The sequence below is a fragment of the Orcinus orca genome, chromosome 19 (genome assembly GCF_937001465.1).
Source record: "Orcinus orca chromosome 19, mOrcOrc1.1, whole genome shotgun sequence".
NCBI classification, from domain to species: Eukaryota; Metazoa; Chordata; class Mammalia; order Artiodactyla; family Delphinidae; genus Orcinus; species Orcinus orca.
Genome location: NC_064577.1, coordinates 9,017,556 through 9,045,191, shown reverse-complemented (window position 1 = coordinate 9,045,191; position 27,636 = coordinate 9,017,556). Strand labels below are relative to the sequence as shown.

At 51.2% G+C, this 27,636-nt stretch overlaps 2 protein-coding genes across 3 annotated transcripts in view; one reads left to right on the top strand and one right to left on the bottom strand.

Moving 5' to 3' along the window:
* The window catches only part of RAP1GAP2 (RAP1 GTPase activating protein 2), a 445,551-nt gene that overhangs the window by 8,290 nt on the left and 409,625 nt on the right, over positions 1-27,636 (bottom strand). The window lies entirely within an intron of this gene.
* P2RX5 (purinergic receptor P2X 5) lies at positions 889-25,451 on the top strand. Of its 2 annotated transcripts, none has more exons than XM_049702105.1 (12): positions 889-9,650; positions 13,622-13,772; positions 14,408-14,479; positions 14,765-14,840; positions 14,927-15,023; positions 15,282-15,362; positions 15,604-15,742; positions 16,209-16,345; positions 16,805-16,898; positions 17,026-17,091; positions 19,114-19,196; positions 20,066-25,451. In XM_049702105.1, exons 1-12 carry the CDS (start codon positions 9,514-9,516, stop codon positions 20,217-20,219), a joined length of 1,287 nt encoding a protein of 428 aa, XP_049558062.1. In that variant the 5' UTR covers positions 889-9,513; the 3' UTR covers positions 20,220-25,451. The 2 variants fall into 2 exon arrangements, with proteins under 2 accessions (XP_049558062.1, XP_033279091.1); XM_033423200.2 differs by having other exon boundaries at positions 890-9,650; positions 21,655-25,451.

The window sequence follows — 27,636 nt, the reverse complement described above, 5'->3', positions numbered from 1 at the left end:
GGGTATGAAATAATTTTGTAATATTAGAAAAGCATAATTTGTCTGTAATTGTAGAGGTCTCAAAAACCCATGAGAATCTAGTAAAAGATTACTAGAATTAAAAAGAATTTATAAAGTGGTAAGAATTTATAAGGAGTTATAAAGTTACATAAGACACACACTGATAAGTTGGGTTTTGTTTATGTTTTTCTTACTGTTTTTATTTTTAATATGAGTAGTAGCCAGTTAGAAATGGACAGGGGAAGTATACCACTTATAATACACACTTAATACATTTAAATTTAACAAAATGTTAAAGAACCTAAATAAAAGAAATGTGAAATCTTACTGAAGGACACAAAGTAAGATCTGCACATATGGCAGGCCACACCAAGTTCCTGAATCGGGAGGCTTACTGTCACAGCTACATAAATTTTTCCTAAAATAATATTTCCATGCATTGCAGTTTTCTTTTTTCATTTGAATCTATTATAGATATATTCACTTACATGAATCTATAAACATTTTCTTCAAATTTTTTAAATTTAATTTTATTTATTTTTTTATACACCAGGTTCTTGTTAGTCATCCATTTTATACACATCAGTGTATATATGTCAATCCCAATCTCCCATTTCATCACACCACCACCCCCAGCCCCCGCCACTTTCCCGCGTTGGTGTCCATACATTTGTTCTCTACATCTGTGTCTCAATTTCTGCCCTGCAAACCGGTTTATCTGTACCATTTTTATAGGTTCTACATACATGCGTTAATATACGATATTTGTTTTTCTCTTTCTGACTTACTTCACTCGGTATGACAGTCTCTAGATCCATCCACGTCTCAACAAATGACCCAATTTTGTTCCTTTTTATGGCTGAATAATATTCCATTGTGTATATGTACCACATCTTCTTTATCCATTCGTCTGTCGATGGGCATTTATGTTGCTTCCATGCCCTGACTATTGTAAATAGTGCTGCAGTGAACATTGGGGTGCATGTGTCTTTTTGAATGATGGTTTTCTCTGGGTATATGCCCAGGAGTGGGATTGCTGGGTCATATGGTAATTCTATTTTTAGTTTTTTAAGGAACCGCCATGCTGTTCTCCATAGTGGCTGTATCAATTTACATTCCCACCAACAATGCAGGAGTGTTCCCTTTTCTCCACACCTTCTCCAGCATTTGTTGTTTGTAGATTTTCTGATGATGCCCATTCTAACTGGTGTGAGGTGATACCTCATTGTAGTTTTGATTTGCATTTCTCTGATGATCAGTGATATTAGTGATGTTGAGCAGCTTTTCATGTGCCTCTAGGCCATCTGTATGTCTTCTTTGGAGAAATGGCTATTTAGGTCTTCTGCCCATTTTTGGATTGGGTTGTTTGTTTTTTTAATATTGGGCTGCATGAGCTGTTTATATATTTTGGAGATTAATCCTTTGTCCATTGATTCGTTTGCAAATATTTTCTCCCATCTGAGAGTTGTCTTTTCGTCTTGTTTGTAGTTTCCTTTGCTTTACAAAAGCTTTTAAGTTTCATTAGGTCCCATTTGTTTCTTATTGTTTTTATTTCCATTACTCTAGGAGGTGGGTCAAAAAAGGTCTTGCTGTGATTTATGTCAAAGAGTGTTCTTCCTATGTTTCCCTCTAAGAGTTTTATAGTGTCCAGTCTTACATTTAGGTCTCTAATCCATTTTGAGTTTATTTTCTGTATATGGTGTTAGGGAGTGTTCTAATTTCATTCTTTTACATGTAGTTGTCCAGTTTTCCCAGCACCACTTATTGAAGAGACTGTCTTTTCTCCATTGTATATCCTTGCCTCCTTTGTCATAGATTAGTTGACCATAGGTGCGTGGGTTTATCTCTGGGCTTTCTATCTTGTTCCATTGATCTATGTTTCTGTTTTTGTGCCAGTACCATATTGTCTTGATTACTGTAGCTTTATAGTATCGTCTGAAGTCAGGGAGTCTGATTCCTCCAGCTCTGTTTCTTTCCCTCAAGACTGCTTTGGCTATTGGGGGAATTTTGCGTCTTCATCCAAATTTTAAGATTTTTTGTTCTAGTTCTATAAAAAATGCCATTGGTAATTTGATAGGGATTGCATTGAATCTGTAGATTGCTTTGGGTAGTATAGTCATTTTCACAATATTGATTCTTCCAATCCAAGAACATGGTATATCTCTCCATCTGTTGGTATCATCTTTAATTTCTTTCACCAGTGTCTTATAGTTTTCTGCATACAGGTCTTTTGTCTCCCTTGGTAGGTTTATTCCTAGTTATTTATTCTTTTTATTGCAGTGGTAAATGGGAGTGTTTCCTTAATTTCTCTTTCAGATTTTTCATCATTAGTATATAGGAATGCAAGAGATTTCTGTGCATTAATTTTGTATCCTGCAAGTAAGAGTGATTTGACTTAGAATTAGAGAGCAATGTGCTCTCCAGAAGTGGGGGAACTGAGTCTTGCAGATTCGCTGCTGGGCATTAGGAAGCAGTAGTATTGCTGGTGGTTTGTCTAAACGAGGAACTCTTCCTAAGTATCACAGGGAAGACAGGACCAGGGTGCCAGCCTCCAGGAGAGGCAGCTGGCAGCTCTGCTCCCCCTCCCTCTGCCCCAGGATTGGATTCTGGGTCTGGTTGGTCAACTCCTAGGACCTGTAACCAGCTGCAGTCCTGAGTGGTCGGGGGACTGCAGGTGTGCTCTCTGGGGAGGCGTCTTCTCTGCAGGGTCTGGGAAGGGGGCTGGGCTAGCCCTGCCCAGAGCGCTGGCAGATGCTCTCGAGCTCTTGGCCTTGTTTCCTGGGTTTGACTAGTGTCCTACCCTGGGGTAAGTTTTTCTTTCTTTTTATTTTTTTCAGGAACAGTGAATTTATTTATTCTCTTCACGTGGTAATGGTTCATACTCATGATAACAGAATTCAAACAGTGCTAAAATCAGTCTCCCTCATGCCCCAGGCCCCCAGTTGTCCATTTTTTTTTTCCTCTGAGAAAACCAGGATTACCAGTTTCTTTTTTCTGTGCATTCTTCAAGAGAGAGTTTATGCATATAAAAACATCCTTTAAAATTGCAAATCATAGTATATAATGTATACACTCTTCTGTATTTTGCTTTTTTCATTTACTAATCTATTTTGGAGATCATTTTATATGAACTGGAAATCTATTTTATTCTTTTTAATGGATGGTTTGTTGTCCTGTGTATCTGTTTTGGGAGGTACCGTAATTTATTTAACTACACCATTATTGATGAACATTCAAGTTGTTTATAGTATTTTGCCACTTGTGTATTGGAGCAGGTGTAATTTTGAGCAAAGATGAATGTGGTCAGGAATTTTTTTCCTCTCTGTAGAGCTGTGAGGTCTGAGATTGACGTTGGACTGCTGGGGTGGGAGAAAACACCACTGGCCCACTGTGGTTCTGCAGACCTTTTAGATTTCCTAGTCTGGGAAAGGCTACCAGCCTAACTCCTGGATTCTACACTGGGGCTTGGGGTCCTTTGCCTCCTAGGTGAAGAACTCACGGGTAGAGTAGCAAGTTAAGGACACTAGTACCTCTAGGTCAGGGGTTCCTAACTTGTTTGTTGGCCATAGACCTGTTTGGCGATTTGCTGAAGCCTAGGGACGGCTTCTCAGATAAATTCCCAGCATTTTATTGTGAACATCTTCAAACATACAGAAAAATTGAATTTTACACTGAACACCTGGCTTCTTCCATTAACACTTTACTATGCTTGCTTTATCGTATTTTTCCATCAGCTTGTTTTTAAATATATAAGTTTATAAAGAACCAGTTATATTGAAACAGTGATCAGAATATTAAAAAAATTTTTATGAAATGGAGATACATACTGCTTTATTAAGAAAGAAAAATGGGGAAATATCTGTAATTTCTACTGGTGGTAAGATACAGGTACTGCTAATACTCTTATGGTTTGTTGCCTACATTCATAATTGAAGGAAATGGTAAATTTCAGTTAAAGTGTAGTAAAAATAAATAGGTAACCTATTTTTCCATCCAGCTTCACAGACCTACTCTGTTTAGGCTGGGTCATTTAAGAAAAAGCATCTGTTCTACCCCAGGCTTTGTACTTTTGCAGCCATCTATCAGTCACTCCGGGCACCATTGGCTGTTCTGTGGAGGAGGAAACAACTTGCCCAAGGCCATCAGCTAGTTTAAGGAGGAATCTTCAGGTCTAATGTTTTTCCACAGAAGCTTCATTACAGGCGGGCAGGGTGTAGGGCAGCGGCAGCTAGGGGGCAGTGGAGGTTTACAGGTGTTGCTGGGGAAGAGGCACAGGTGGAGCTCAGCTCATCAGGTTCCTGGGCTCTACCCACTAAGGGTCCTGATGCTCTAGTCCGGCTTGGGCTTGGGAATTGGCTTTTGGGGCAAGCACTCGGGGTGAGCTTTGATGTCAAGACCCACACCCTGTGAGATACTAGTTAATGAGATCAGGGTTTGTTCATGTGATTACGCTTTGTCAGTGGGTAGCGCTCAGCACAGACTTGGAGTCTTGATGACTAACAAGTTGCTTCAGGAGACAAATGTAACATAATGCTCTAGTAGAGTTATCTCTGTTGAAATCTTCTAGAAATACACATTCAAAAATAAAGGCTTAGTCACTCTACTCTTGACACTTCAAATATGCAGGCTAATGGGTAGAGGCAGGATGATCAGGAATCAACCTTCCCCCCTTCCTCCTTCCCTCCCTCCCCCCATCCCCCCTTCTCTTCTGGATGACCACTTATCTCATTATAGACCCAGTGGAGCAGAGTGGTAAAGCCTTTTCTGCCTTCATCGCCCTATAGGACAGATAAGGTGTGCACTCAGCTGTAACTCCCTGAAACATACAGATCGGATCCTGTCCTTTGGGAATTTAGAGGAGGAGAGGGATCCAGGAGGCCTTTGTGAAGGAGACAAAGCCCTGTAAAGGCTGAGCCTTGAAGCCATGAAGTACTGAGGAGAGACCCGCCTGAGCAGAGGCACAGGGATTGGAAAGTGCGGGATGTGATAAAGCTGTCAGTCAGTTCCCCTGAAGCTGGTGTGCGTAAAGGGCTCGTGAGGCCAGAAGGGCAGGTGGGGATAGAGACTGCAACAGAGGAAGAATCTGTGGGAGGACTGAGCGCAGGAGCTGTGGACGCCGCACCCACTCTCGGGTTTCACACGAGGATGTCCCGCTTGCTCGCGGTTCATCACTACAGTCCTGTGAACTCGAGGAGACAGAGGTGGGATGGACGAGGGCTGTTTCATGAAGGTGGGGAAAACCCCGCAGGGAGCACGAGCAGGACCATCTTTCTCTACCGTGTGCCATGTTCGTGCTGGCGCCGCTGTGTGGGTTTGGTTGGTTTGAGTTTGAATCTTTATCCTTTTCAGTGCCCAGCGAGCCAGCATTTGACGGTTTAGTCTTTTAAAGTGACACCCCAGTGGAGTTTTTCCCCAGGTCACATTCTGAGAACTGAGTAATGAGTAAGAACCCATCACTTAAGACAGGACTGAGAAATGCTTCCTGCAGAGACAGGCTTCCTTCTTCCTGTTGACCCTTTGAAGCAACATTAGTATCTGCTATTTCTTTTTTAAAAAAAATTTTAATCTTTATTGGAGTATAATTGCTTCACAATACTGTGTTAGTTGATGTTGCACAACAAAGCGAATCAGCCATGTGCATACACGTGTCCCCACATCCCCTCCCTCTTGAGCCTCCCTCCCACCCTCCCTATCCCACCCCTCTAGGTCATCACAGAGCGCCAAGCTGATCTCCCTGTGCTCTGCGGCTGCTTCCCACCAGCCAACTATTTGACATTTGTTAGCTTATATATGTCAATGCTACTCTCACGTTAGCCCAGCTTCGCCCTCCCACCCCAAGTCCTCAAGTCCATTTTCTATGTCTACCTCTTTATTCCTGCGCTGCAGCTAGGTTTGTCAGTACCATTTTTTTTTTTTAGATTCCATATATATGCGTTAGCATATGGTGTTTGTTTTTCTCTTTCTGACTTACTTCACTCTGCTCACCATTGCTAATTATTAGAGAAATGCAGATCAAAACTACAATGAGGTATCACCTCATGCCAGTCAGAATGGCCATTATCAAAAAATCTAGAAACAGTAAATGCTGGAGAGGGTGTGATGAAAAGGGAAGCCTCTTGCACTGTTGGTGGGAATGTAAATTGATACAGCCACTATGGAGAACAGTATGGAGTTTCCCTAAAAAACTAAAAACAGAACTACCATATGACCCAGCAATCCCACTACTGGGCATATACCCTGAGAAATACTAGTTCTTAAATGGACCAGTAATGTCTGTTAATGGAATGTGTTTATCAAAGCAGGACTCCTCAGAGCAAAAGAAAAATTAAAGGATGAATTGCTTCATGAAACCCTTTCCGTGCCACGCCTCTCCCACTCTTGTCCCTTCTAGGTCATCCAGGATATTTCGGGCTCTGAAGGAGGGCTCTCCTTGCCTTGTGATGACTTCCTTTTGTGCCCTAGGACAGATTCAGATTTCCTATCTCAGGCCTCGTTTGATCCCTCCTCTCCTCTGGGGTGGGAAATTGAACCTCGTTTGTTAGGTGTAAGTAACCTCTGAACCTCTCCTCCAAGGACGTTATTTTATGAGATTTGTATTTTATTTCTCTTCTGCTTCCTTTTAATTATTTGGAGAATATTTTTTGAGTTCATTTAATAATTTCCCATCACTTGACTGCAGCTACCTTAAATCATCCAACGAGACAGTCTTACGAACCAGATGAGATTGGTCAGTCCCTTCACTGCCAGCCCCTTTCTTTAAGGTGGACCACAGTCATTATAATGAAGCGTGATGTGGATGCCTTTGGGGGAGGGGAGGGAAGGGGGCTTTGACTACTTTGAGAACTAGCCATTCACCCCTGACCCCTGACTTACTACTTGCTAAGCTGATAAGCATTCGCACAGTAGTGGTGGCGAAGATCATTTGAACAGGGTGCCTGTTGAGATGGGTTTAGGTAGAGACTGGAAAAACCACTCAAAGACAGCAGGCAGTTTTCATTCAAGTGGAGAATTCATCTTGGATTTGGAAACGTCCCTGACTTGAACTTCTAATAATGCAAACGTAAAAAGCAAAGACTCTGGTACTTCCCTGGCGGTCCAGTGGTTAAGACTTGGCACTTCCACTGCAGTGGGTGCAGGTTTGATCCCTGGTAATGGGAACTTCTGCATGTGCGGCCAATAAAAAAGCAAAGACCCCTTCTCCCACTTTGGGTATAATGGGAGTTAGACCTGAACTTGGGGAGGTGAGCCGGCCCCAGCGATACGGAGGTAGATTGCAGATACTTAGGTTTGCAGCTCCAGGGAAGTATTTTTCACATTGTTCTGACCATGACCCACAAGAAGAAATATATTACACGTCATTATACGCACACACATACTTCAAACATTTTACCAAACTGTCTACACTTACTTCCTTAAACACACTCTGATATTTTCTTTTTGTGAATATGCTGGTTGGAACTCAGTAAACTGATGTCCTGACCCACTGATGGGTCTGGATCTAGCCTGAGAAGCTGTGAGGGAGCCCACAAGGAGGGGTCTGGCCCTGGCCCTGAGAGCAGCGCTTTCCCCTTTGGATGTCCCTCGTGGTCTGTAAAGCACCTGGATAGTTCTGTCAGAAACTGCAGCCTGGTCTTGGCTGGGCCGTGGGGGGTTCAGGAGGGGCTGCCCACACTGGAGGGCAGACAAGAGCAGGTTGGTGGGCCTCCTTATAAGGCGTGGTGTCACTCCATGGAGGCTGCATCTCCTCTGAGTGCTGGAGAGCCGTGTGAGGGGAGGGCTGAGGAAGAGGCTGGCAGGAGAGTGAGGAAAGGAGGCCTGGTGACAATTCCTAAGCCTTTCCCCCAGGATGATGTCAGCTTCCAAAATCCCCAGCCATGACTGGAACAGGGCGGCAGCGGAAATCTCCCTGTTTAAAACGCCAGGCCTGAGTTTCACTCAACAAATATGTACTGACATATTATGTAGCAGTCATAGTGGTGGGCATGGGATGCAGAGATGTCCAAAGGCAAGGTCCCCGCCCTCCTGGATCTTACGGTCTTAGTGGGGGACACAGACAATAAGTAAATAAGATCATATTCAAGAGTGACAGGGGCTCTAAGGGAATAAGAAGGGGTAATGGGATAGAAAGTGTTTGGGGTGGAGGCGCTTTTGGTGGGTGGTAGTAAGAACAGGAGTTTTTTTTTTTTTTTTTTTTAAGGAAATGGCATTTGAATTGAAATTGATGAACAGTTGCAAAAATCTGTGCTTCCGAAATGGCAACTTGAGAGCAAAATACAGATTTGCTGGTCCCATCCTAGCCTTAAGGGAATGAAAATATTTGGGGCAGGGCCCAGGAATTTGCATTTTTCTTCCAAATGATACCCATGCTCACTAAAACTGGAGGCGTGCTGCCCTGGGGCTTTTACTTTGAGAGGAGGTCACACCTGGTGAACTTTAGGGTCCCTTCCAACTCCCAACTCCCAGAGCCTATGGTTCAGGGAAGGGAACTTATTCCTGTGTGAGAGCCAGGCTAGGGAGAGGAGCAGGACCACGTCCGGTCAGACTGCAGGATGGCAGCGAGTGAAATGCAGAAAACAAGTGCGCACAGCCCAGCACGCACGTGCACACGCACACCGAGCTCACCCAGGACCCCGCCTCTCGATGGCTGTCCCACGTTCTGAACCTGATCTTCTCAGAGGTGTCCTCATCTGTGTTCCCACTGCCTCTAATTTAATTCCACCGTCCGTGAGGGGTTGCAGATTCAGCAGCTTAGGTGAGGTCCGTCTCTTGCTTTGGGAGCATTTCCACAGCTGGTCCCCGCCCTCTCTCCAGGCATCTTTAAGATCCCAGGCCTCGGCTGCCTGTCTCCCCATCCCCACCCCACCCATCCTCCCTGCCCTACAGAGTTCTCCTTGCTCTGGCCACTGGGGCGTGCCTGGCAACTGGCTTCCCCGGAGTGTGGGGTTTCAACGGGCCGGCCGCAGCTGCTGCAGTAGGAACGCGCACTTCATCCCAGCCCCCATCCTGTGAGGGGAGGGCGAGGTTGCCCCCAGGGAGCAAGAAGAATCAAGAGACCTGTTTGTATCTTTCCGTCAATGCTCTTTACCCCGTCTTCGCCTCCACTTGCTGTGTTGCAGGTCCCCCTCCCCTGGCCTCAGTTTCCCCGGCCATTCAATAGGAGGAACCCCTGGATTTCTTTGGGGGCGGAGAAGGGGCGTTGCTTCCAAAGGAGACCCTCTTCTCACCGCACCCCTCCCGGGCGGCGGCGATCGCCGGGAGGGCCCTCGCAGGCCAGTGGCCGGGCGGCGGCCCGGCGGTGTCACTGTCACAGTCAGGGGAGGAGGCAAGGTCGCAGTCTGAGGCCCCCGCCTGGCCTCGGGCGGCGCTGCCGCGGCCTCGCCAACCGCCGGACCCCGCCCGGTGAGCCGCGCACCCGGGCGCAGCGGTGCCCACACTGGAGGCCGGGCGGCGGCGGGGGCGGCTCCATGCGGTACACGTGTGGCGACGCGATCGCGGGCCAGGTGAGCCGGCGCCATGGGGCAGGCGGGCTGCAAGGGGCTCTACCAGTCGCTCTTCGACTACAAGACCGAGAAGTACGTCATCGCCAAGAATAAGAAGGTGGGCCTGCTCTACCGGCTGCTGCAGGTCTCCATCCTGACCTACCTGGTGGTGTGAGTTCTCCGGGGCTCGGGGCTCGGGGCTCGGGGAGGGGGAAGGGCCGGTCGGGGCCGCAGCTGTGGCCTCCGGGGGCTGGGAATTGGCCTGGGGGCGCCGGGGGTGCCCTGTGACTGGGCTCTGGGACCCTGCTCGGGAAGGCGGCCCTTCTTGTACCGTTGGGCTTAAGGGTGGGGGCTAAGGAGGGAGCTCTCAACTCCCCAGCGGCTCTTGAGGTGATGAGATGCGCCGGGGTTCCTGGGGCCCCCCCATTTGTGAGGCTTTCCGTGGGCAGTTCCTCTCTGGGGCTGGGGCCGCCAGTGCTAGGGCTTTGGGAAGGGGGCGAGGCTGCAGGGGCTTGGGCTGCAGCTGTCATGGCAGCCCCCCTGGGCCCTAGCCCGGGCTGGCCCAGGCCGGCCCCCGGTGGTTTATTTATAGTCACTGAGCTCAGTGCCAGTCTCCCAGCAGGGGCAACTCAGGAGCCTGGCATGTCCCAGAACTCCTTCTGGCTGGCTTGCCCCACCCGCGGCTGGCCTCTCTGGGGGTCCTGCCCCGAAACCCTCTACGCTCCCTGGCACCCAGCTCTCCTGTCTGCCCCCCTCCCCCGCCCTGCAGGAGCTGGCACCATCAGCTGAGGGGCAGCTCCTTGGGGTCAGCCAGGCACTGTTCAGAGGCCTCACCCCCAAGCAGGGAGCGGACAGGTGGAGAGGAAATGACACCAGACAACTGGGATGCGGATGTGCCTCTTTTATTCCTTCAGTTTAATGCTGTTGAGTCCCTCCTACTTCCTGACTTGGGGAGCAGTAGAGGCTCCTCCAGGGAGGGCAGCCCTGACCTCACCTCACTCCCACCCGGAGGCCGGGCTTCATCCCTGACATTCATCCCTAAGACACCTGGCTGCCCCCCACCTGAGGGCCTTCTGTCTTACTGCTCCTCAGCCAGGCTTCCCTTTCCTCCCCTATGTCGTTAGCGCCCACTCATCCTTCACACCTGGGGTTCTCGCATGCTCCTCCCCAGAATTCCCACAATGTAATTACGTGCGTATTCAGGGGATCATTTGCTTAACGTTCGTGCTGACTGCCCTTGTCAGCCTGGGGATGCCATGAGGGCGGGGCCTGCCTGGTATCCCCTAACTGCTTAGGGGACAGGTGTGAAACGAATGAGTGAATGAAGGGTTGTTGTTCCTTGAGTATTTGCTGAATGTTTCTGTCCAGGCCAGGCCCAGTGTGTCCCTACTAAAATGGCTGGTTGGCTCAAGGGTCACAACCCTCTCAGAGGTCCTTGGAGATGGGACAGCCTAGGGCCCCAGGACATGCCAGCTCTGCCCCCAGAGATGAGGGTGGAAGCATCCTGGTTGCTGCCTGGGAGAGGCAGGGCATCCCACAGCACTGCTGCAGGACCTCAGGAAGGCGGCTTCCTGCCCTCTTCTGGCTGCAGTTTTCCCAACTTTACCAAGGGGGGTTGACCTGGACAATCTCTAATTAACAGTAACCTCAGTAATAAGTTGATGTGTTATATTCATTGAGCTCCTCCTCTGTGCCTGGCACTTGCTGTGCTAAGCAATTTACGTGTGCCGTCTCATTAAAAAAAATTTTTTTTTTGTATTTTGATGTAATTTATACTCACAGAAAAGTTTTAAGAGTAGTACAGTTTTTTAATGCCCTTCACCTAGATTCCTCAAATGTTAACATTTTACTACATTTGTGTTTTCCTTATCCCTTTCTCTTTCTATGTGTGTGTGTACATGTGCAATTTTTTTCTGTTGAGTAGGTTGCAGGCATGATGTCTCTCGATTCCTAAATTCTTCCATGGGTATTTCTTAAAAACAAGGAATCTCTTATTTAATGAAGTAAAAGCATGAAAATTCCGGAATTAACATAAAAATATTATCATCTAAGCAATAGACCTTTTGTAAATTGTCCCCAAAATTACCTTTATAGGAAAAGAAAACCCAAAATCATGCCTTGTGTTCAGTTGTCATGTCTCCTTTAATCTGGAATCACTCCTGAGTCTGTCTTTGTATCTTATGACACTGACATTTTTTGGAGAGTGCAGGATCTTTTAAAAACCATTTTTAAATTGAGGTAAAACTCACATAGCATGTAGTTCACCATTTTAACTAACCATGTTAAATTACACAATTCAGTGGGTTTTAGTACATTCACGATGTTGTACAACCATCACCACTATCTAATTCCAGGACGTTTCCATCACCCCCAAAAGAAACCTGTGTCTATTAACAGTCATTTGCAATTCTCCCCTACCACCATCCCTCCCCTGGTAACCACTAATCTACTTTTTGTCTCTAGCCCATTCTGGACACTTCATATAAATCAAATCATTACAACACGTGGCCTTTTTTTGTCTGGCTTCTTTCACTTAGCATAATGTTTTCAAGATTTATACATACTGTAGCCTGTGTCAGTAAATTATTCCTTTAATTGCTGGATAATACCTCCTTGTATGGATACACCACATTTTGCTTATGCATTCATCTGTCGGACATTTGGATTGTTTCTACTTTTTGGCTATTAGGAATAATGCTGCTAAGAACATTCATGTGTAAGTTTTTGTGTGGATATATGATTTCAATTATCTTGGTTATATACTGAGGAGTGGAATTGCTGGGTCATATAGTAACCTTTTGAGCAACTACCCAACTGCTTTCCACAGCACCTACACCTTTTTACATTCCCACCAGCAAGTACCAATTTTTCTGCATCCTCACCAACACTTGTTATTTCCCATTTTTTGGATTACAGCTGTCTTACTGGGTGTGAAGTACTCTCTCACTGTGTTTTTTGATTTGCATTTCCTGACTAAAGATGTTGAGCATCTTTTCACGGGCTTATTGGCCATTTGTATGTCTTTCTTGGAGAAATATCTATTCAAATCCTTAGCCCATATTTAAATTGGATTACTTGTCTTTTTTATTGTTGAGTTGTAAGACTTCTTTGTATATTCTGGGTACTAGACCCTTATCAGTTATGTGACTCACAAATATCTTCTCCCATTCTCTGGGTTGTCTTTTCACTTTGTTGATAGTGTCTTTTTTTTTTTTTAATTTTATTCTTGGTGACTTTTGGAAGTTTGCCAATAGAACCTCCTCATAAGTAAACTCTGGAATTCACATGTACTCTTTTTGTTGTTGTTGTTGGGGGTAGGAGTTTATTGATTTATTTTTGCTATGTTGGGCCTTCGTTTCTGTGCGAGGGCATTCTCTAGTTGTGGCAAGCGGGGGCCACTCTTCATCGCGGTGCGCGGACCTCTCACCGTCGCAGCCTCTTGTTGCGGAGCACAGGCTCCAGACGCGCAGGCTCAGTAGTTGTGGCTCACGGGCCTAGTTGCTCCGTGGCATGTGGGATCCTCCTAGACCAGGGCTCGAACCCGTGTCTCCTGCATTAGCAGGCAGATTCTCAACCACTGCGCCACCAGGGAAGCCCCGATAGTGTCCTTTGATGCACAAAAAAGTTCTTAATTTGGATCAAGTCCAACTTACCTATTTCTTCTTTTGTTGCTTGTGTTTTGGGTGTCAGAGTACAGGATTCTGCACTCTAATTTTGTAGAATCCCCCTCAGTTTGGGTCTGTCTGAGGTCTCCTCATGATAAGATCCAGGTTGTGCACCATGTCCTTTAACCATCCTCACCCCTCTGGAAGGAGGTGCACTTAGCCCTGTGTTGACCCCCCGAGTTCATTGGCTCACCCGGGGTCACATGGCAAGTGTGGGTTGAGCCGGTTTCATCCCAAGCTTGCCCAGCTGCAGGGCCTTGGCTCCTGAGAGCAGGAGCCTCTCGCTTCTGGGGTTGCTTGTCACCTCTGCTGCTTGCAGGACTGGCTTTCAGGCGGCAGAGGGAGTTGTGACTCCTGCCCAGGAGCTGGTGGGAAAGGTGGAGCCCCAAGCCTGACCCCTCCACACCCTGGGGGCCTGAGGAAACTTCCTGAGGGCAGCAATGAGGCTGACGCCCACCTGCTTGCCCCTCCCTGCAGTTGGGTGTTCCTGGTGAAGAAGTGTTACCAAGACACGGACACATCCCTGCAGAGCAGCATCATCACCAAAGTCAAGGGTGTGACCTTCACCAACACCTCAGAGCTTGGGGAGCGGCTCTGGGATGTTGCCGACTATGTCATCCCACCTCAGGTCTGAGCCCCACCCAGCACAAGGGCCCAGGCTGGCAGGGTCTGGATCCGGGTGGGTGACACGGGAAACTGCTTGGGGAGCCAGGGACCTCCATTCACAGTCTCCCTTGGCCTGGGATGGCTGCAGGGTTTGCAGATAGACTCTGCCCAGGTCCTTTACCCCATGCCAAACCCCAGCCCTCCCCAACTGTGCCTTACGGGGCTGCTCTGTTCCCATGAAACCCTGAGCCTGTTGAAACCAAATGGGACCCAGAGAACTTCCAGGTCAGTGTGAGTCAGGTGGCCTGGCACCGAGAGCCCTGCCCTTATATTGGCCACTGTCCCTGGGAGCAGTTCCCTGTGCCGGGGCCGGGCCACCTCTTCACTGCCCCTTCTCCTCTCTCCCCTCCTGTATCTCAGCTTGGACCCTGGGGGCTGAGGTCAGAATGGTTTGGGGTTGTGGGCATGGAAGAGACCCCTCTAAGCATACCTGCTCTGGGACTCCGAGGTCAGTGGGCTCGTGGGTGGGATCCACTGATTTGTGGCCCCAGTGTCTGCAACACCCATGCAGAGATCTCACCACCTGCCAGGCAGCCCCGGGAAGGGGGGACCCCAGATGGCAGGAGGGGGTTCCTCAACCTCCCTCTGGTTTCTCAGGGAGAGAATGTCTTCTTTGTAATCACCAACCTGGTCGTGACCCCCAACCAGCGGCAGGAAACCTGTGCCGAGGTGCGTCTTGGTGCAGAGAGCTGGGGAGGGGGTGGGAGAGCTGCCAGCAGTACTTGGGGTCCACCCCTCTCCTGAGGCAGCGGTGTCAACCCCCTCCGAGGGCCCTGGGGGATGTGTGCACCAGCGTGCATACCTGCATTATTCAGGGGAGAAGCAGGTTCTCAAGGGGTGAGCAGCCACAGGCAAGGGAGGAACCCCTGGCCTCACCCTGGGGTGGGACCTGGTTCTGAGAAGGGGTCCCTGCAAGCACCTGCCCCCCGCCAGGCACCCTTTCTCTCCTGGCAGAGTGAAAGCATTCCGGATGCCGTGTGCTATGAGGACAGCGACTGCCCTCCTGGGGAGCCTGTTGTGGCTGGAAATGGTGAGGCCTGGAGTAGACAGGGCTGGGGGCAGAAGGGGAGTTGGAACCAGGAGGTACCTGGCATTGTCCTTCTCCCACCCCTGCAGGAGTGAGGACTGGCCGCTGCCTGCGGGCGGGGAGCGAGCAAAAGGGCACCTGTGAGATCTTCGCCTGGTGCCCGGTGGAGACAAAGTCCAGGCCAGCGTGAGTGGCTGTAACCTCGGGACCCTGAGGAGTTACCCAGTCCTGGGCAGCGGGTCCCAGCCCAATGGTGGAGACGTGTCCTGGGGGAGAAGCCAGGGCACCCCACAAAGGCCCCAGGACCACCCCGACATGATCAAATTGACTGTCCTTTGCAAAGGCTCCAGGGCACCCAGGGAGGAGACAGGCTTCAGCCTCCGCACAGGCATGGAGGGGGCGGGGTAGGGCCTCCTGAGCAGACTGTCCTGCCTTGGTTTTCAGGAAGCCACTCCTGGGCGAAGCTGAAGACTTCACTGTTTACATAAAGAACTTCATTCGTTTCCCCAAATTCAACTTCTCCAAGTACGTGGGCCCATGTGTATGGGACGCTGTGTGGAATGCCCCACTGGGTGATGGGGGGGCACCCTTTCCTGTGCGGTGGCGGCAGGGCTGTGTCCTCTCGTACTGGAGGATGTTGGGGGTGGAAAGCAGTCAGGATCTGAGGGGCTTTAGCCAAGGGCTCAGTGTGGGTCACACCCGGTTTCTGGCCTGGGAACAGCAAGTCTCACCTTCCTTTCACTGGCTCTTCATGGCCTCCACCCAGGACAAATGTGCTGGACACCACAGACAGAGCTTTCCTGAAGTCCTGTAAATTTGGCCCCAAGGACCCCTACTGCCCCATCTTCCGACTTGGGTCTGTGGTCAGCTGGACGGGGAGCAGCTTCCAGGAGATAGCTGTGCAGGTGGGTGGTGGGGCTGGCCAGCTCTGGGCTCGAGCTCTGCAGTGAGGAGGGGGTGTGGAGGAGGACCCACGCGATGGGGTGGCCCTACAGTCACCTGCCCATGGACTGTCTCAGAATTAGCTGTGCTGCACACTTGCACCTGCGTCTGGCTCTGAGTCCAGGGGCATCAGCTGAAACCGAGCCAGGAGCCCCACTGGCACCCTGGCTGTGGTGTGAGGTGCCAGTCCTGCAGTAGGTGCTTGCTCGGGTCATTCCCTTCTCCCTGGAGCGTGAAGCAGGAGGATATGGGCTGTCCGCGACGCACTTTTCTCAGTCACCCCAGAGGTGTGAACCCTGGGCCTTCTTCCCTCCCGGAAGGATGCTCCAGTGGGGCCAACCCCCTGCCTGAGCTCTCCACGAAGAGCTGGTCTGTGACTTGTATCTCCAGAAAGTTCTGTGCACTGATTCTTGTCTCTTTTGCATCAAGGGTGGTGTGATAGGAATTCAGATTGAATGGGACTGTGATCTTGATAGAGCTCCCTCTGAATGTTACCCTCGCTATTATTTTACCCGTCTGGACAACAGATTTTCAGAAAACTCTCTTTCTTCTGGGTACAACTTCAGGTAACTGGGGCTAAGTCTGCCACCTTATGACCCTCTCCACGTTTCGTGTCCTTGCCTGGGTGCCAGCGCTTCGACACCCCTTCCTGGGGGTGGGTGTCAGAGCGGGAGGTGCAGGGAGGCTGCCAGGGGGCCTCTGGGAGAGAAGCATCGGCCATGGCTCTGGACTTGCCCTGAAGCTGAGGCCTGGGTCAGGCCCATCAGTGCCTTGGTGGTCCGGGTTGGCCCAGTAGTCGTGGGAAAGCCCTTGCCTCTTGGGGAGCGTCTGACAAGGACTTCAAAGATCTGAACGAACCTTTTATGTCACGTCAGCAAGGGGGTCTCCAACCTTTCCTGGGCCTGCTGAATGCCAGGGTCCTGGGGTGGGGGGGGGTTTATAAATCTCCAAGGTAGTGGAGCCTGTGTTGCCAAACAGGGAAGACCCAGGTAGGCCGAGGGCTCCCCGAGCCGTGTCTCCCCCAGGTTTGCCAAGTATTACCGAGACGCAGCTGGGGTGGAGCTCCGCACGCTGTTTAAAGCCTACGGGATCCGCTTTGATGTGATGGTGAACGGCAAGGTGTGTGGGTGAGGCTCCCCTTCTGAAGCTGGGCAGGTCCTGGGAGGGTGGGGCATGCTGGGGGAGTCCCGGGGGATCCCGCTGTCCTGCTGCCTTCCTCACCCCACCTTGTCTTTCTGTGCTCCAGGCAGGGAAGTTCAACATCATCCCCACAGTCATCAACGTGGGCTCAGGGGTGGCGCTCATGGGTGTGGTGAGTACCTCTCCCCGACCCTCTTTACCCTCCGAGCACCCACAGGGGCGGGCAGCAGGGACACTGCCCCACAGGAGTTGCTCCAGAAAGAACCAGAACTGGGGAGGTCAGTGCGGATGGGGGTGAAGAGGGCTCTCTGGGACTTCACACCCCTCCAGCAGCCCCCAGGTGGCCGTGACTACCTGGGTTTCTCTTTCCAGAGCCAGAGAGGCTTCTGCCTGTGGCTCTGCAGCTGGGGGGGGGGGGGGGGGGGGGTTCTCTGGGATCCTGCGCAGCCTTGTCTCCACTTCTGCTAAAAAGAGGCAGGATCCGGCTATACACAGGGCTTCTCAGCCGCGGCCCTGTTGACACGTAGGGCCAGATCACTTTTTTTGTGGGGTGACTGTGTGCATTGTAGAGTGTCTGACAGCATCCTCGGCCTCTACCCACCAGACGCCAGCGGCACCTTCCCCCACAGTTGTGACGGCCAATAATGTCTCCAGACGTCGCCAAACTGCCCCCCGGTTGTGAATCACGGGGCTAAAAAGATGAGAGGCAGGGAAGTCGGGCTGTAGTCCAGGTCTGTCCCTTCAGTTGGGCAGAGGGGCCACCGGAGAGGAAGTAACAGCTGGAGGGCAGGGAAAGGCTTCCTCTGGATCTTTCATGCCCCTTTGTTTTTCTGGAAGTTTTTTAAAGACAAGGCAGTCATCAGAGTGGCTCACACCCGTACCAGCAAGCCACTTGCCAAGGTTTCTGGCAGCCTTGTCCCTGGTTCCTCTGCCCAGGAGGTCACAGCAGCCCCATGGGGGCTTCCAGGAGGACCTAGGACTGACTTCTTATTGAGACCAGGAACACCATGTCCTGTAGCAGGACTCAAAAGAGGCCATGCTCCTGAGAGGTGGTCAGTGGATGAAAGTGGGCCCCAAGGGCCTCCTCTTAACTGCAGCAACATTGTTGGGGAGCCCTGCACGTTTACATAGGTAACTTCCCGAGACAGGGGCCACCTTCAGACATCACTTTCTTATGATGGGGGTAAATCAGAACACAGGCATCTGGGGACACACTTGTGAAATGAAGGTAAGGGGGAAAAGTGGTAGAGGCTGGGTGGGGGGTGGGAGGAGTGTTCTCTGTGGAACAAGGAATTGATAACCTTTTTAGCATCTGGGGGGGTGGGGTATGGCGGAGAAGGTTGTGCAATGCCCAGGGTCAGAGGACCTGCTTCACCTGGGGTCCTCCATCAACCCTCTCCCACCCCCCCACCCCCGCCCCCGCCTCTCTGTGCAGTGGGTGGAGTCGCCCTCTGGTGGAGGAGACTGGTATTTGCGCCATCCACTCTGGTCTGAAGAGCTTGTGTTCAGGTGTCAGTGGGTCGGTCCGCTGGGTTGGCTCAGCCCTCCTCATCTTTCCTTGACCGCTGCTGTGGTGTCCTTGTTGTTCAGATACCCTCCAGTCCCTCTCTCACTGCCTACTAGAGGGATCTTCCCGCAATGCCACAATTCTGTTCCTGGCCCTGTTCCCAGGCATGACGAGCCTGTTCCTCTGCAGTGCCTTTCCTGAGCGTTTTTTCCTTTTTCCTTATATAAAATCCTATTCAGCCTCAAGACTCAGCCCAGATGTTCCTCCCCAGGCTGAGTAGCGTCCCATCTTCTCTCTGCTGCCCCTGCTCCTGTCCCCATCATGGGACATTGTCACCGTCATAATTTATATGCCCGCCTCCTGCACCAGAGGGGGAGTCCCCAGAGGGTCTCACTGGCTTACTCTTGGCCGCACCCCAGGGCAGTGCTCAGCAGACACTGGCTGAAGGCGTGATCCGATGGAATCAAGGGTAGTGCGGGGTGCTCACCCTGAGGGGTCAGACAGACCACAGGCTAACTCGGGCTCTACCATGGAGCAGCTTTGTGGCCCTGGACAAAGATGCCTCTTTCTGAGCGCAGCCCCCCTCAGGGGTTGCTGCAGGATCAAATGGGATGTAGTTGGTGTCAAGTGGCCGGGTGCTCTCTGGAAGTCTAGGATCCTGAGTCAGGGACCCCAACTCTTTTGCAGGGGTCTTTCTTCTGCGACTTGGTACTCATCTACTTCATCAAAAAGAGCCACTTTTACCGAGACAAGAAATATGAGGAAGCGAGGTCAGTTATGCTTCCTCCCAGCGGCCCTAGGGGAGCCCACTAGGTCAGCCTTTCCCCCTCCCGGGCTCAGAACTCTTACCCTGGTTTTATGTCGGCGTTTGGCGGGTAGAGGCAGGGCTGAATACGGGGAGCTCCCTTGGAAGGGCTGGGTAAGGCGGAATGTTCTGAGTACCCGCTCTACAAAACTGGATTCTACTTCAGAGCAGCTGGCAGAAGACAAGACCACCCAGGCCATGGGCAGGAGACCTCGTTTCCAGGCCTGGCCCTGCCACTGTCTCCCCAGGTGACTTTGGACCAGTCCCAGGCCGCCTTGGGCCTCAGTTTCTTTCTCTGTGAGATGAGAGTGTTGGTTTACATACAGTGCCTTCCAGCACCTACAATTTTAGGATTCTTGGACTTGGTGGTCCTGGTGAGCTGGGGTTGAGGGAAGCTGGAGTGGTAAGGGAAGGAAAAAAAAACCCGGATTTCCCCCCCTCACTCTGGGGGCCTAGGGCAGTGGGTGTGTGTGTGTGTGTGTGTGTGTGTGTGTTCGTTCAGAGGAGCTGGTGTGTGTGTGTGTTCAGAGGAGCTGGTTGTGTGTGTGTGTGTGTGTGTTCGGGTGTTCAGAGGAGCTGGGATGGGAAATGCACTGGGCGCTGCTCCCTCACTCCCACCCCAACCTGGGACGGGGCGGAGGGCCAGCCTGCATCATCTGCCTGGACTGAACCCCAGCCCTGGTTCTCGGGCTAAGCCCTGAGCCCTGACTCCACCTGCCACCCCTGCTGAGCTGCTGGGGGAAGAGGGGCGCCCCCTGCAGGGCAAGTGGCTCACCAGTCCCAGGGAGGAGGTGGGACCCACAGGCCAGGGTTAATGGGTCATGTCCTGCCCAGGGACCTAGAGGTCCTCGCCCGAATGGCAGAGTCCTCGCAGCAGAGCGTGGCCCCGGACGCGGCGGGGCTGGCGGACCAGCCAGAGGTGCAGGATGGAGGTCGCGCCCAGGAGAATGGCTGTGTGTGCCGGCAGCTCCTCCAGCCTGCCAGGTGAGGGGCTGCCCAGCCGAGGGCCAGGAACGAGGCCCGCAGAGACAGCCCAGCTGGCTACTGTGCTCCCTGCTCTGGGTGACCTGGCCCGAAGGCAGCATGCCAGGGACCCAGCAGAGCCCATCCAAGCTGGACTCTGGGGGGGAGGGGTGCTGGTGGTGCTTTAGCCCCTCCACGATGCCCGTTACCCTCCAGTACCCCTGAGCGACCACAAACCCGTCTGCTTGCTATGCTGTGCCCACGTTAAGACAGTACTATCATTTACTCAGGCTTACTCTGCTGGGCACTGCTCTGAGTTCTTTGTACATGTGAACTCTTTTCAGCAGCCTAATGAGGTGGACATTAATATTTCCTGTTCTAATGAGGAAACCGAGGCTCAGAGAGGTCAAGTAACTTGTTCAAGTCACACAGCTAATAAATGGCAGAGCTGGGATTTGAACCTGGGCAGTGGGTTCCTAGAATCCAGTTCTCCATCAGGTTGTTTTGCCTTACCGGCCCTTCATCCCTCCACGCCTCATCAGATGCCTCCCCCTAAGCTCCTCTTTGATGTGGAAATTCTGGAGCTGCCCTAGCCTGAGGACAGTGGTGGCTGTGCTGACAGGTGACCTGCAGGCTGCCCTTCCCTGAGCACTGCCCAGAAGCCCCGGGCAGCCTGGCGCTTTCTGTAGACCTGACCACAGCCTGGCGTGGGAGGGAGCCCTGGGCTGAGTCAGGAGGCAGCCCTCAGGCCTGCTCTGCTTCCCTGCCTCGCTATGTGCCCCTGAGCAAGTGCCTGGCCCTTTCTGGGCCTGTTTTCCCTTTTGTTCCGGGGGTGCTGGACACAGGGGAACCTCCAGCTCAGTGAGTAGGGTTCCCTGACTCTCCTCTCGTGAACTACGTCAGAGGCGTTCACTGACCTGGGGCTGGCTGCCCTCTGCTTCGAGCTTCCATTCTCTGCTGACTCAGCGATTGGCAGCCTCCAGTGGGGAGCTGGGCCTGGGCAGGGAAAGAGGGAGCAGTGAGCCAGGATGGAGAGGGAAGGCAAAGGATGGAGAGGAGTGAGGAAAGAACGATGGAGAGGCTGGGAGATCTGCTGGGGTAGGCCTGTGCCAGCAGCCCCCCACGTGCTCCCTGTCACTTCCTGGGTGCTCACCGGAGCTCCTTTGCCTACAAGAGGAAAGAGCGGTTGCCCTGCTGGTCTTGGCCAACCTCGCCTGTTGCTGTGGGGCCGCAGCGGCTGCTCATTGCTGGGCCAGCTCCAGAGGCCGCGGCCTGAGCACCTGCCCGTGCCTGGGCTGCGGCCAGGGAGCCCTCAGACTGCTGCTGTGAACGCTCACTGCCTACCGCGCTGCCAGCCAGAGGCTTCTGCAGGCGGAGCCTGCCTTTAGGGAGGCCGTCCCTGCCTGCAGGGCTCCCAAGCGTCCTCTGTGCCCTGTGTGCCCCCACCCGCCCACACACAGGTCTGGCCACCAGGGGAATGGAAAGGTGAATGTGGAGCAGCTGCAGAACCTGCAGACCGTGGAGGCATAGCCAGAGCTGTTGGCTGACAGCAGATTTGGTGAAGATTTGAGGGCAGAACTGCCCACAGCTCTGAACTGGGAAGAGTCATCGTCATCCACATGGGACGGGGCTTCCAGGCACAGCCCTCTCTCCTGCGCTTTGGGATCCTGCTACAAGCTTTTTGTTGTGTGTGTGCGGAGGGGAGCCTCCCAGTGGCCACAGTGGCTCATGCAGAAGAGGCCCTGGGGAGGGGAAGGGTGGAGGGCAGGCCAGGGGCCTAGAGTGTTTTCATTTTTCCTGAGAACTTAGTAGGGCATTCAGTTATTCATTCACACAACAAACACTGATGCCTGCTGCGGGCTGGGCCCTGTCCAAAAGATGCTTGAATGAGACACTGATCTGGCCCCCAGGGAGGGGGGCATGTGTGTAATTCCCTTCAGAGCCGACAGACATGACAGCTGGGCCCAGGACTCTGGCCTTCCTCCAGCCTCTAGCTCAGACCTGCACAAATCCCTAGAGCGAATGATGGCTCCTCAGAGAAGGACCTTGGCCAACACCCAAGGGGACATGTGGCCTTGCCCCCAGGGGTGAAATTTAAAGGTGGCCAAGGAGGCAACTGGGAAAGGACTGGACCTGTGAGGAGGCAGCTGGCCATGAGGAAGGAGAGCCTCGGGAAGCTCAGGGGATAGCGTCTCACCCAGATGGGAGACACATCTGCCTGTGTGGTTTGGCTCTCGCTGTTCTGTGGGGCTTGCAGTGTCCCTGCCCGGCTTCCCTCCCTGTCTCCTCTAGGGCTCCATCTAATGAGATGATGAATGGCGCTCAGTCGTCAGGTGGAAACAGTTGTTACTAGGTTGGCTTTCAACCCCCTCCCTCAGTGGCTGTAAAGCACTGCTATTAAAGTGTGGTCTGGACCAGCAGCATCCGCATCATCTGGGAGCTTGTTAGAAATGGAGTCTCAGGCCCCTCCCTCATCCCCCTAAATCAGAACCTGCATTTCAGCAAGACTCCCAGGTGATTCATGCGCACGTGAAAGGTTGAGAGGCAGTGCTTGAGGAGATAGCGCAAGCTACTTTGAGACCAAGCAGATTCCCCCCTTCCCTCCCTCGGGAAAGTGGCATTATGCTCAATTCATTTAAATTAAAATATTTTGGCTAGGTCATACTTAAATGACTCAAAATTTAAGAGGTACAAAAGAACAGAAGTGAAAAGCTTCCCTCCCACCCGTTCCCGGAGGCAACCTGTGTTACCAATTCCAAGAGGCTCACCTGTCTTGCTGAGAATCCACTGGGTTACTCACGCCTTCCCTCAGGAAATGAACTTTTCCTGCCGCCTGCAGTCAGACCAAGTCTCCTCTGTCAGATGCAAGAGAATATGCTGGGCTAGGGAGCCGGCTGGCTCGCTTCTCCCGCTGCACTGCCTGAGGAGCCCCAGCGAAAACGCAAGGGGAGGGGTCTAGAACTCAATCATGGTTGTTGAAACCAGCTGGCAGCCCAGGCCTGCAGTGCTGCCCGTCACCCAGCAAGCCTGGGTGCTGTGTGAGCACCTGCCCTGACTCAAGGGAGCACCCGCTCTGGGAGGACTCTGGTTCTCCTCCGCACAGAGCGGGGAGTAAACATCCTTCCACTGGGGCCTTTGGACAAGAGGGTTGGAGGGGCGGAAAGGTCTCTGGCGAGGCTGGCCTCTGGGGCACAGGGGCGTGGTCCCCAGAACTGGACCCCTTCTAGATCAAGCAGCTCCTCCCCTGGGCTGCTAGGTGACCTGTCAGTCAGCAAGCCCAACCTGCTGTCTGAAGAGAAAGTGAAAACTCCAGGTGATCTGCTGTGGCGTTTCACTTCCTCTCTAAGGCTAACCCTTGGATCTGATAACACAGCATGTTACTTATATGTTTGGGAGTGAAAAGGGCAGGGGTCACAGCCACTGAGGAGTTGGGTCTGGTTTCTTTTAACCTGCTTTTGGAATCGCTTGGCAGCAGCCGTAACACTTGACAGCTGTGCTATTTGTTTTATACTGGAATGGAAATGTCTCCCTACAGCTACTCCTTCAGTCAGTAAATATTTATTGAGTGCCTACTGTGTCAGGTGTTGGACTAAATGCTGGTGACACAGTGGCGAGCAGCACAGAAACGGTCCCTGCCCAGGTGCTCAGAGTCTAGAGGTCACACATCAATCACAAACAGGATGGGATGCTTTGAGAGTCCTCAGTGAGGAGGGGCCAGGTTTCCACAAGGAAGTGACACACAAGTTGAAGTCAGAAAGGTTAGTAGCAGTCTAACTAGGTGATGGGGGAAGCATCCACGTCAGGGAACTGCATGTAGAAAAGACGTGAGAAAGAGCAACTGAGGAACTGGAATGCAGACGGTGTCACTGGAGCAGCTTCTGTGAGGCTTTCATCAAGTTAACGTTCTTTAATTTTAAGGGTTGCCCCTTTAAACTTACTGCCATGGAGGACTTAACCTGTTTCTTCAAGTACAGCAAAGCTTTCCAGGTGGCCTCTCCCGTACATGTCAGAGGCCCCATGCTCAGGAAGCCAGACTGGCCAGTGGCCCCCATCAAAGCTTCTGGATGGTGTCACACACAGCCAGTTCCCATGCTTCTGCACAGCATCACCCCTGCCCGCGTTTTTCCAGAAATTTGGTGAATGAGTAGGAGGCTCATTAATCTTACAGAAATTGGCTTTGAAGTGGGAAGAAGAGAAGCAGGAACTTGAGCACTTTCCAAACCTGGGAAAGCCCCTTTCCCTCGGTGCACCTCATCAGGAAGATGATCATGCTAGCCTCTTAAGATCTTTCCATGCTGACATTTCAGCATCACAAGAATTGTCTATGCTTATGTTCAAGCCCTGGCCTAAAGCCATCTACCTATTCCATGCCTTTGGAGTACCATGATGCTGGCCAATGGGAAAGTTTCAAATTGGGTGCTATTAATGTGACATCATAGGGACCAGCCATTGAAAGGGCAAAGAGCGGGCTTCCCTGGTGGCGCAGTAATTGAGAATCCGCCTGCCAGTGCAGGGGACATGGGTTCGCGCCCTGGTCCGTGAAGATCCCACATGCCCCGGAGCAACTGGGCCCGTGCGCCACAACTATTGAGCCTGCGCTCTAGAGCCCGTGAGCCACAGCAACTGAGGCCCGCGCACCTAGAACCCGTGCTCCGCAACAGGAGAGGCCACTGCAATGCGGCAGAGTGGCCCCCACTCACTGCAACTAGAGAAAAACCCGCAGGCAGCAACGAAGACCCAGCGCAGCCAAAAATAAAATAATTCATATATTAAAAAAAAAAAGCGCAAAGTGCCCTTTACTCCTGATGCAGTGGTCATCAGGACTGATCAGTCACAGATGCCTTTTTGTGCCCCCAAGCCCATCAGTTCCTTTCTCAGTGGCTAGCTGACCCCTGGGGATAAAGGGGGGAATGTGACTTCCTCCAGGTGTCTCTGAGTACCCCAGATAGGGTCTGCAGTGCCCTGGGAAGTCCTTAAATCACCCCATTTGGAATGGCAACTTGCACGTCTGGAAAAGGGCTCCACTTGGTTCCAACCTGCCCGCCCCCCCAAGTGGTACAACTCTCCTCAGAGCATATTCTCCAGTGGACCCAAGAATGCTCTCTACAAAAGATACCTTTCTTTCAGCTGTTTCCCCTTAGGCCAGCACACAGAATTAAAGGGGGGAGATATCAAGCATTTTCTGGGTCCTGACCAGTATATGTATTTTCTGACATTTTAATTTGGTTATAAAACAATAAAAGGTGTTAACTTTAAATGTGTCCTGATCTTTTCTCCTACATATTTTCATGGATACCTGGTGTTTTAGAGGAAAATGTAAAGAAGCCAAGACCAAAAGAGGCAGACACAAGAAACAAATAGTGAGCAATATATTACTTTCCTATTGTCTTGCAAAGAAATTCAAATGAAAGGAAACTCTTTAAACTAGCAAACATTAAAGGACTAGGAAGGCACTGATAAAACTGGTCCTTTTCATTTAATGAGTATAATCTGATAAAACTCTGGAAAGCATTTGGAATCAAGTTTTTATCTTCTAGTAGCTTACTAAATTCCCTCAAAATGATATAGATGTGAAGACATGCACTGCAGTCTTTTTTATAATAACCTTTCAAACAATTTTACTGCCCAACAATAGAGGAATGGTTAAGTAAATCAGCTCACTTTTCGCCATACCCCCCAGCAGGACTCACCCTGCATCAGGACTGAACCCTCCCTTCCCACTTAGAGAAGTCCCTGAAAGGACCAGGGAGGTTGGGAGAGGGGGTGGGGTGTGTAAACCATGAACGTGAGCATCTTCATTGGTGGTCAGAGAAAGGGTTCAGAGGTGGTCACTGGGAGAAGGAGGCAAAGCTATCACCTCAGCCGCTTCTTGGCTTCATGTGAAAACATCTGGTCCAGAGCCCAAAATGGGATTCAGGAGGCCTGGGCCTCCACTATTGGTCACAGGTTACCACCTACTATCTGTAAAAGGGGACCTGAATTCAAGTTCTCAGATCCCCTTCTGATCTAAAACTGATTCTTTTCTAAAAGTCCCAATCTGATCACATCGCTCCTAGCTAAAACTTTCAAAGGCTCCCCCCAATTGCTATTAGTATCAAGGGCAAACTGTAATTGAGCAAGACCCTATGTGGCCTTCCCAGGACAGAATGTCCTCCACATGCCTCCTGTCTGTAGAAAAACTTTAGCTTCCTAGGCTTTCCCCCAGTTCCAAAGAATAAATTTAATCAGAGAAGGGAGAAAACACAGAAAGAAAGAAAAACAGTCAAGCAAGACAAAATAATAGCTAAACTAAGGCAAAGACCTTTAGTTCCTCCTCAAGGGCTATAGATAACATTCTGAGCCACCTCCTTTGAGCTGTTTTGCAGATAATGAAACCCTCACCAGGTGGAAGAAGTTAACTGTATGCTGCCCACAAGCAGTAGACCCCAGACCTGTTAGAACCAGAAGGTTGATGATGTTAACTCCTGGTCACCTCAACAGCAACCAATCAGAAGACTGTCCACAGGTTGATCACGCACCCTGCAACCCTCTCCCTCACCCTGTCTTAAAAAACCTTTCCCTGAAAGCCATCAGGGAGTTTGGGCCTTTTGAGCACTAGCTTCCTGGTCTCCTTGCTTTGCGCCTGCAATAAGCACTGCACTTTCCTTCACCACAACCCAGTGAAAGTAGATTGGTTTTACTGCGCATGGACAAGTGGACCCAAGTTTAGTTCGGCAGCAAAACCTCCCACTGTGCTCTACCTCAGGGCCTCTTCTAACTTTTCAGACACAGGCCAAACTCCTTTGTTCTCATTGGCCCTCACACATGCACTTTCTTGCAAGTAACTCCTTCTCCACACTTGACTGTTACTCAACCTTTGCATCCTAGTTGTAATGTTATTTCCTCAAAGAAGCTACCCCATGGGCTTCCCTGGTGACTCAGTGGTTAAGAATCCACTTGCCAATGTAGGGGACACAGGTTTGAGCCCTGGTCGGGGAAGATCCCACATGCCGCAGAGATACTAAGCCCGTGCGCCACAACTACTGAGCCTGTGCTCTACAGCCCGTGAGCCACAGCTACTGAGCCCACATGCCACTGAGCCCACATGCTACAACTACTGAAGCCTGTGCGCCTAGACCCCATGCTATGCAACAAGAAAAGCCACCGCAATGAGAAGCCCATCAATACAACTAGAGAAAGCCCGCGTGCGGCAACAAAGATGTAATGCAGCCAAAAATAAATAAAATAAGTAAATTGAGAGATTGGTTCAAGATGGCGGAGTAGAAGGACGTGCTCACACTCCCTCTTGTGAGAGCATCGGAATCACAACCAACTGCTGAACAGTCATCGACAGGAAGACACTGGAACTCACCAAAAAAGATACCCCACATCCAAAGACAAAGGAGAAGCCACAACGAGACGGTAGGAGGGGTGCAATCACAATAAAATCAAATCCCATAACT

Coding starts and splice junctions, on each gene's coding strand:
- P2RX5 (XM_049702105.1), top strand. CDS start 9,514: ATGGGGCAGGCGGGCTGCAAGGGGCTCTACCAGTCGCTCTTCGACTAC. Junction 14,841..14,926: donor GCCTGTTGTGGCTGGAAATG/GTGAGGCCTGGA, acceptor CCACCCCTGCAG/GAGTGAGGACTGGCCGCTGC. Junction 15,024..15,281: donor GAGACAAAGTCCAGGCCAGC/GTGAGTGGCTGT, acceptor CTTGGTTTTCAG/GAAGCCACTCCTGGGCGAAG.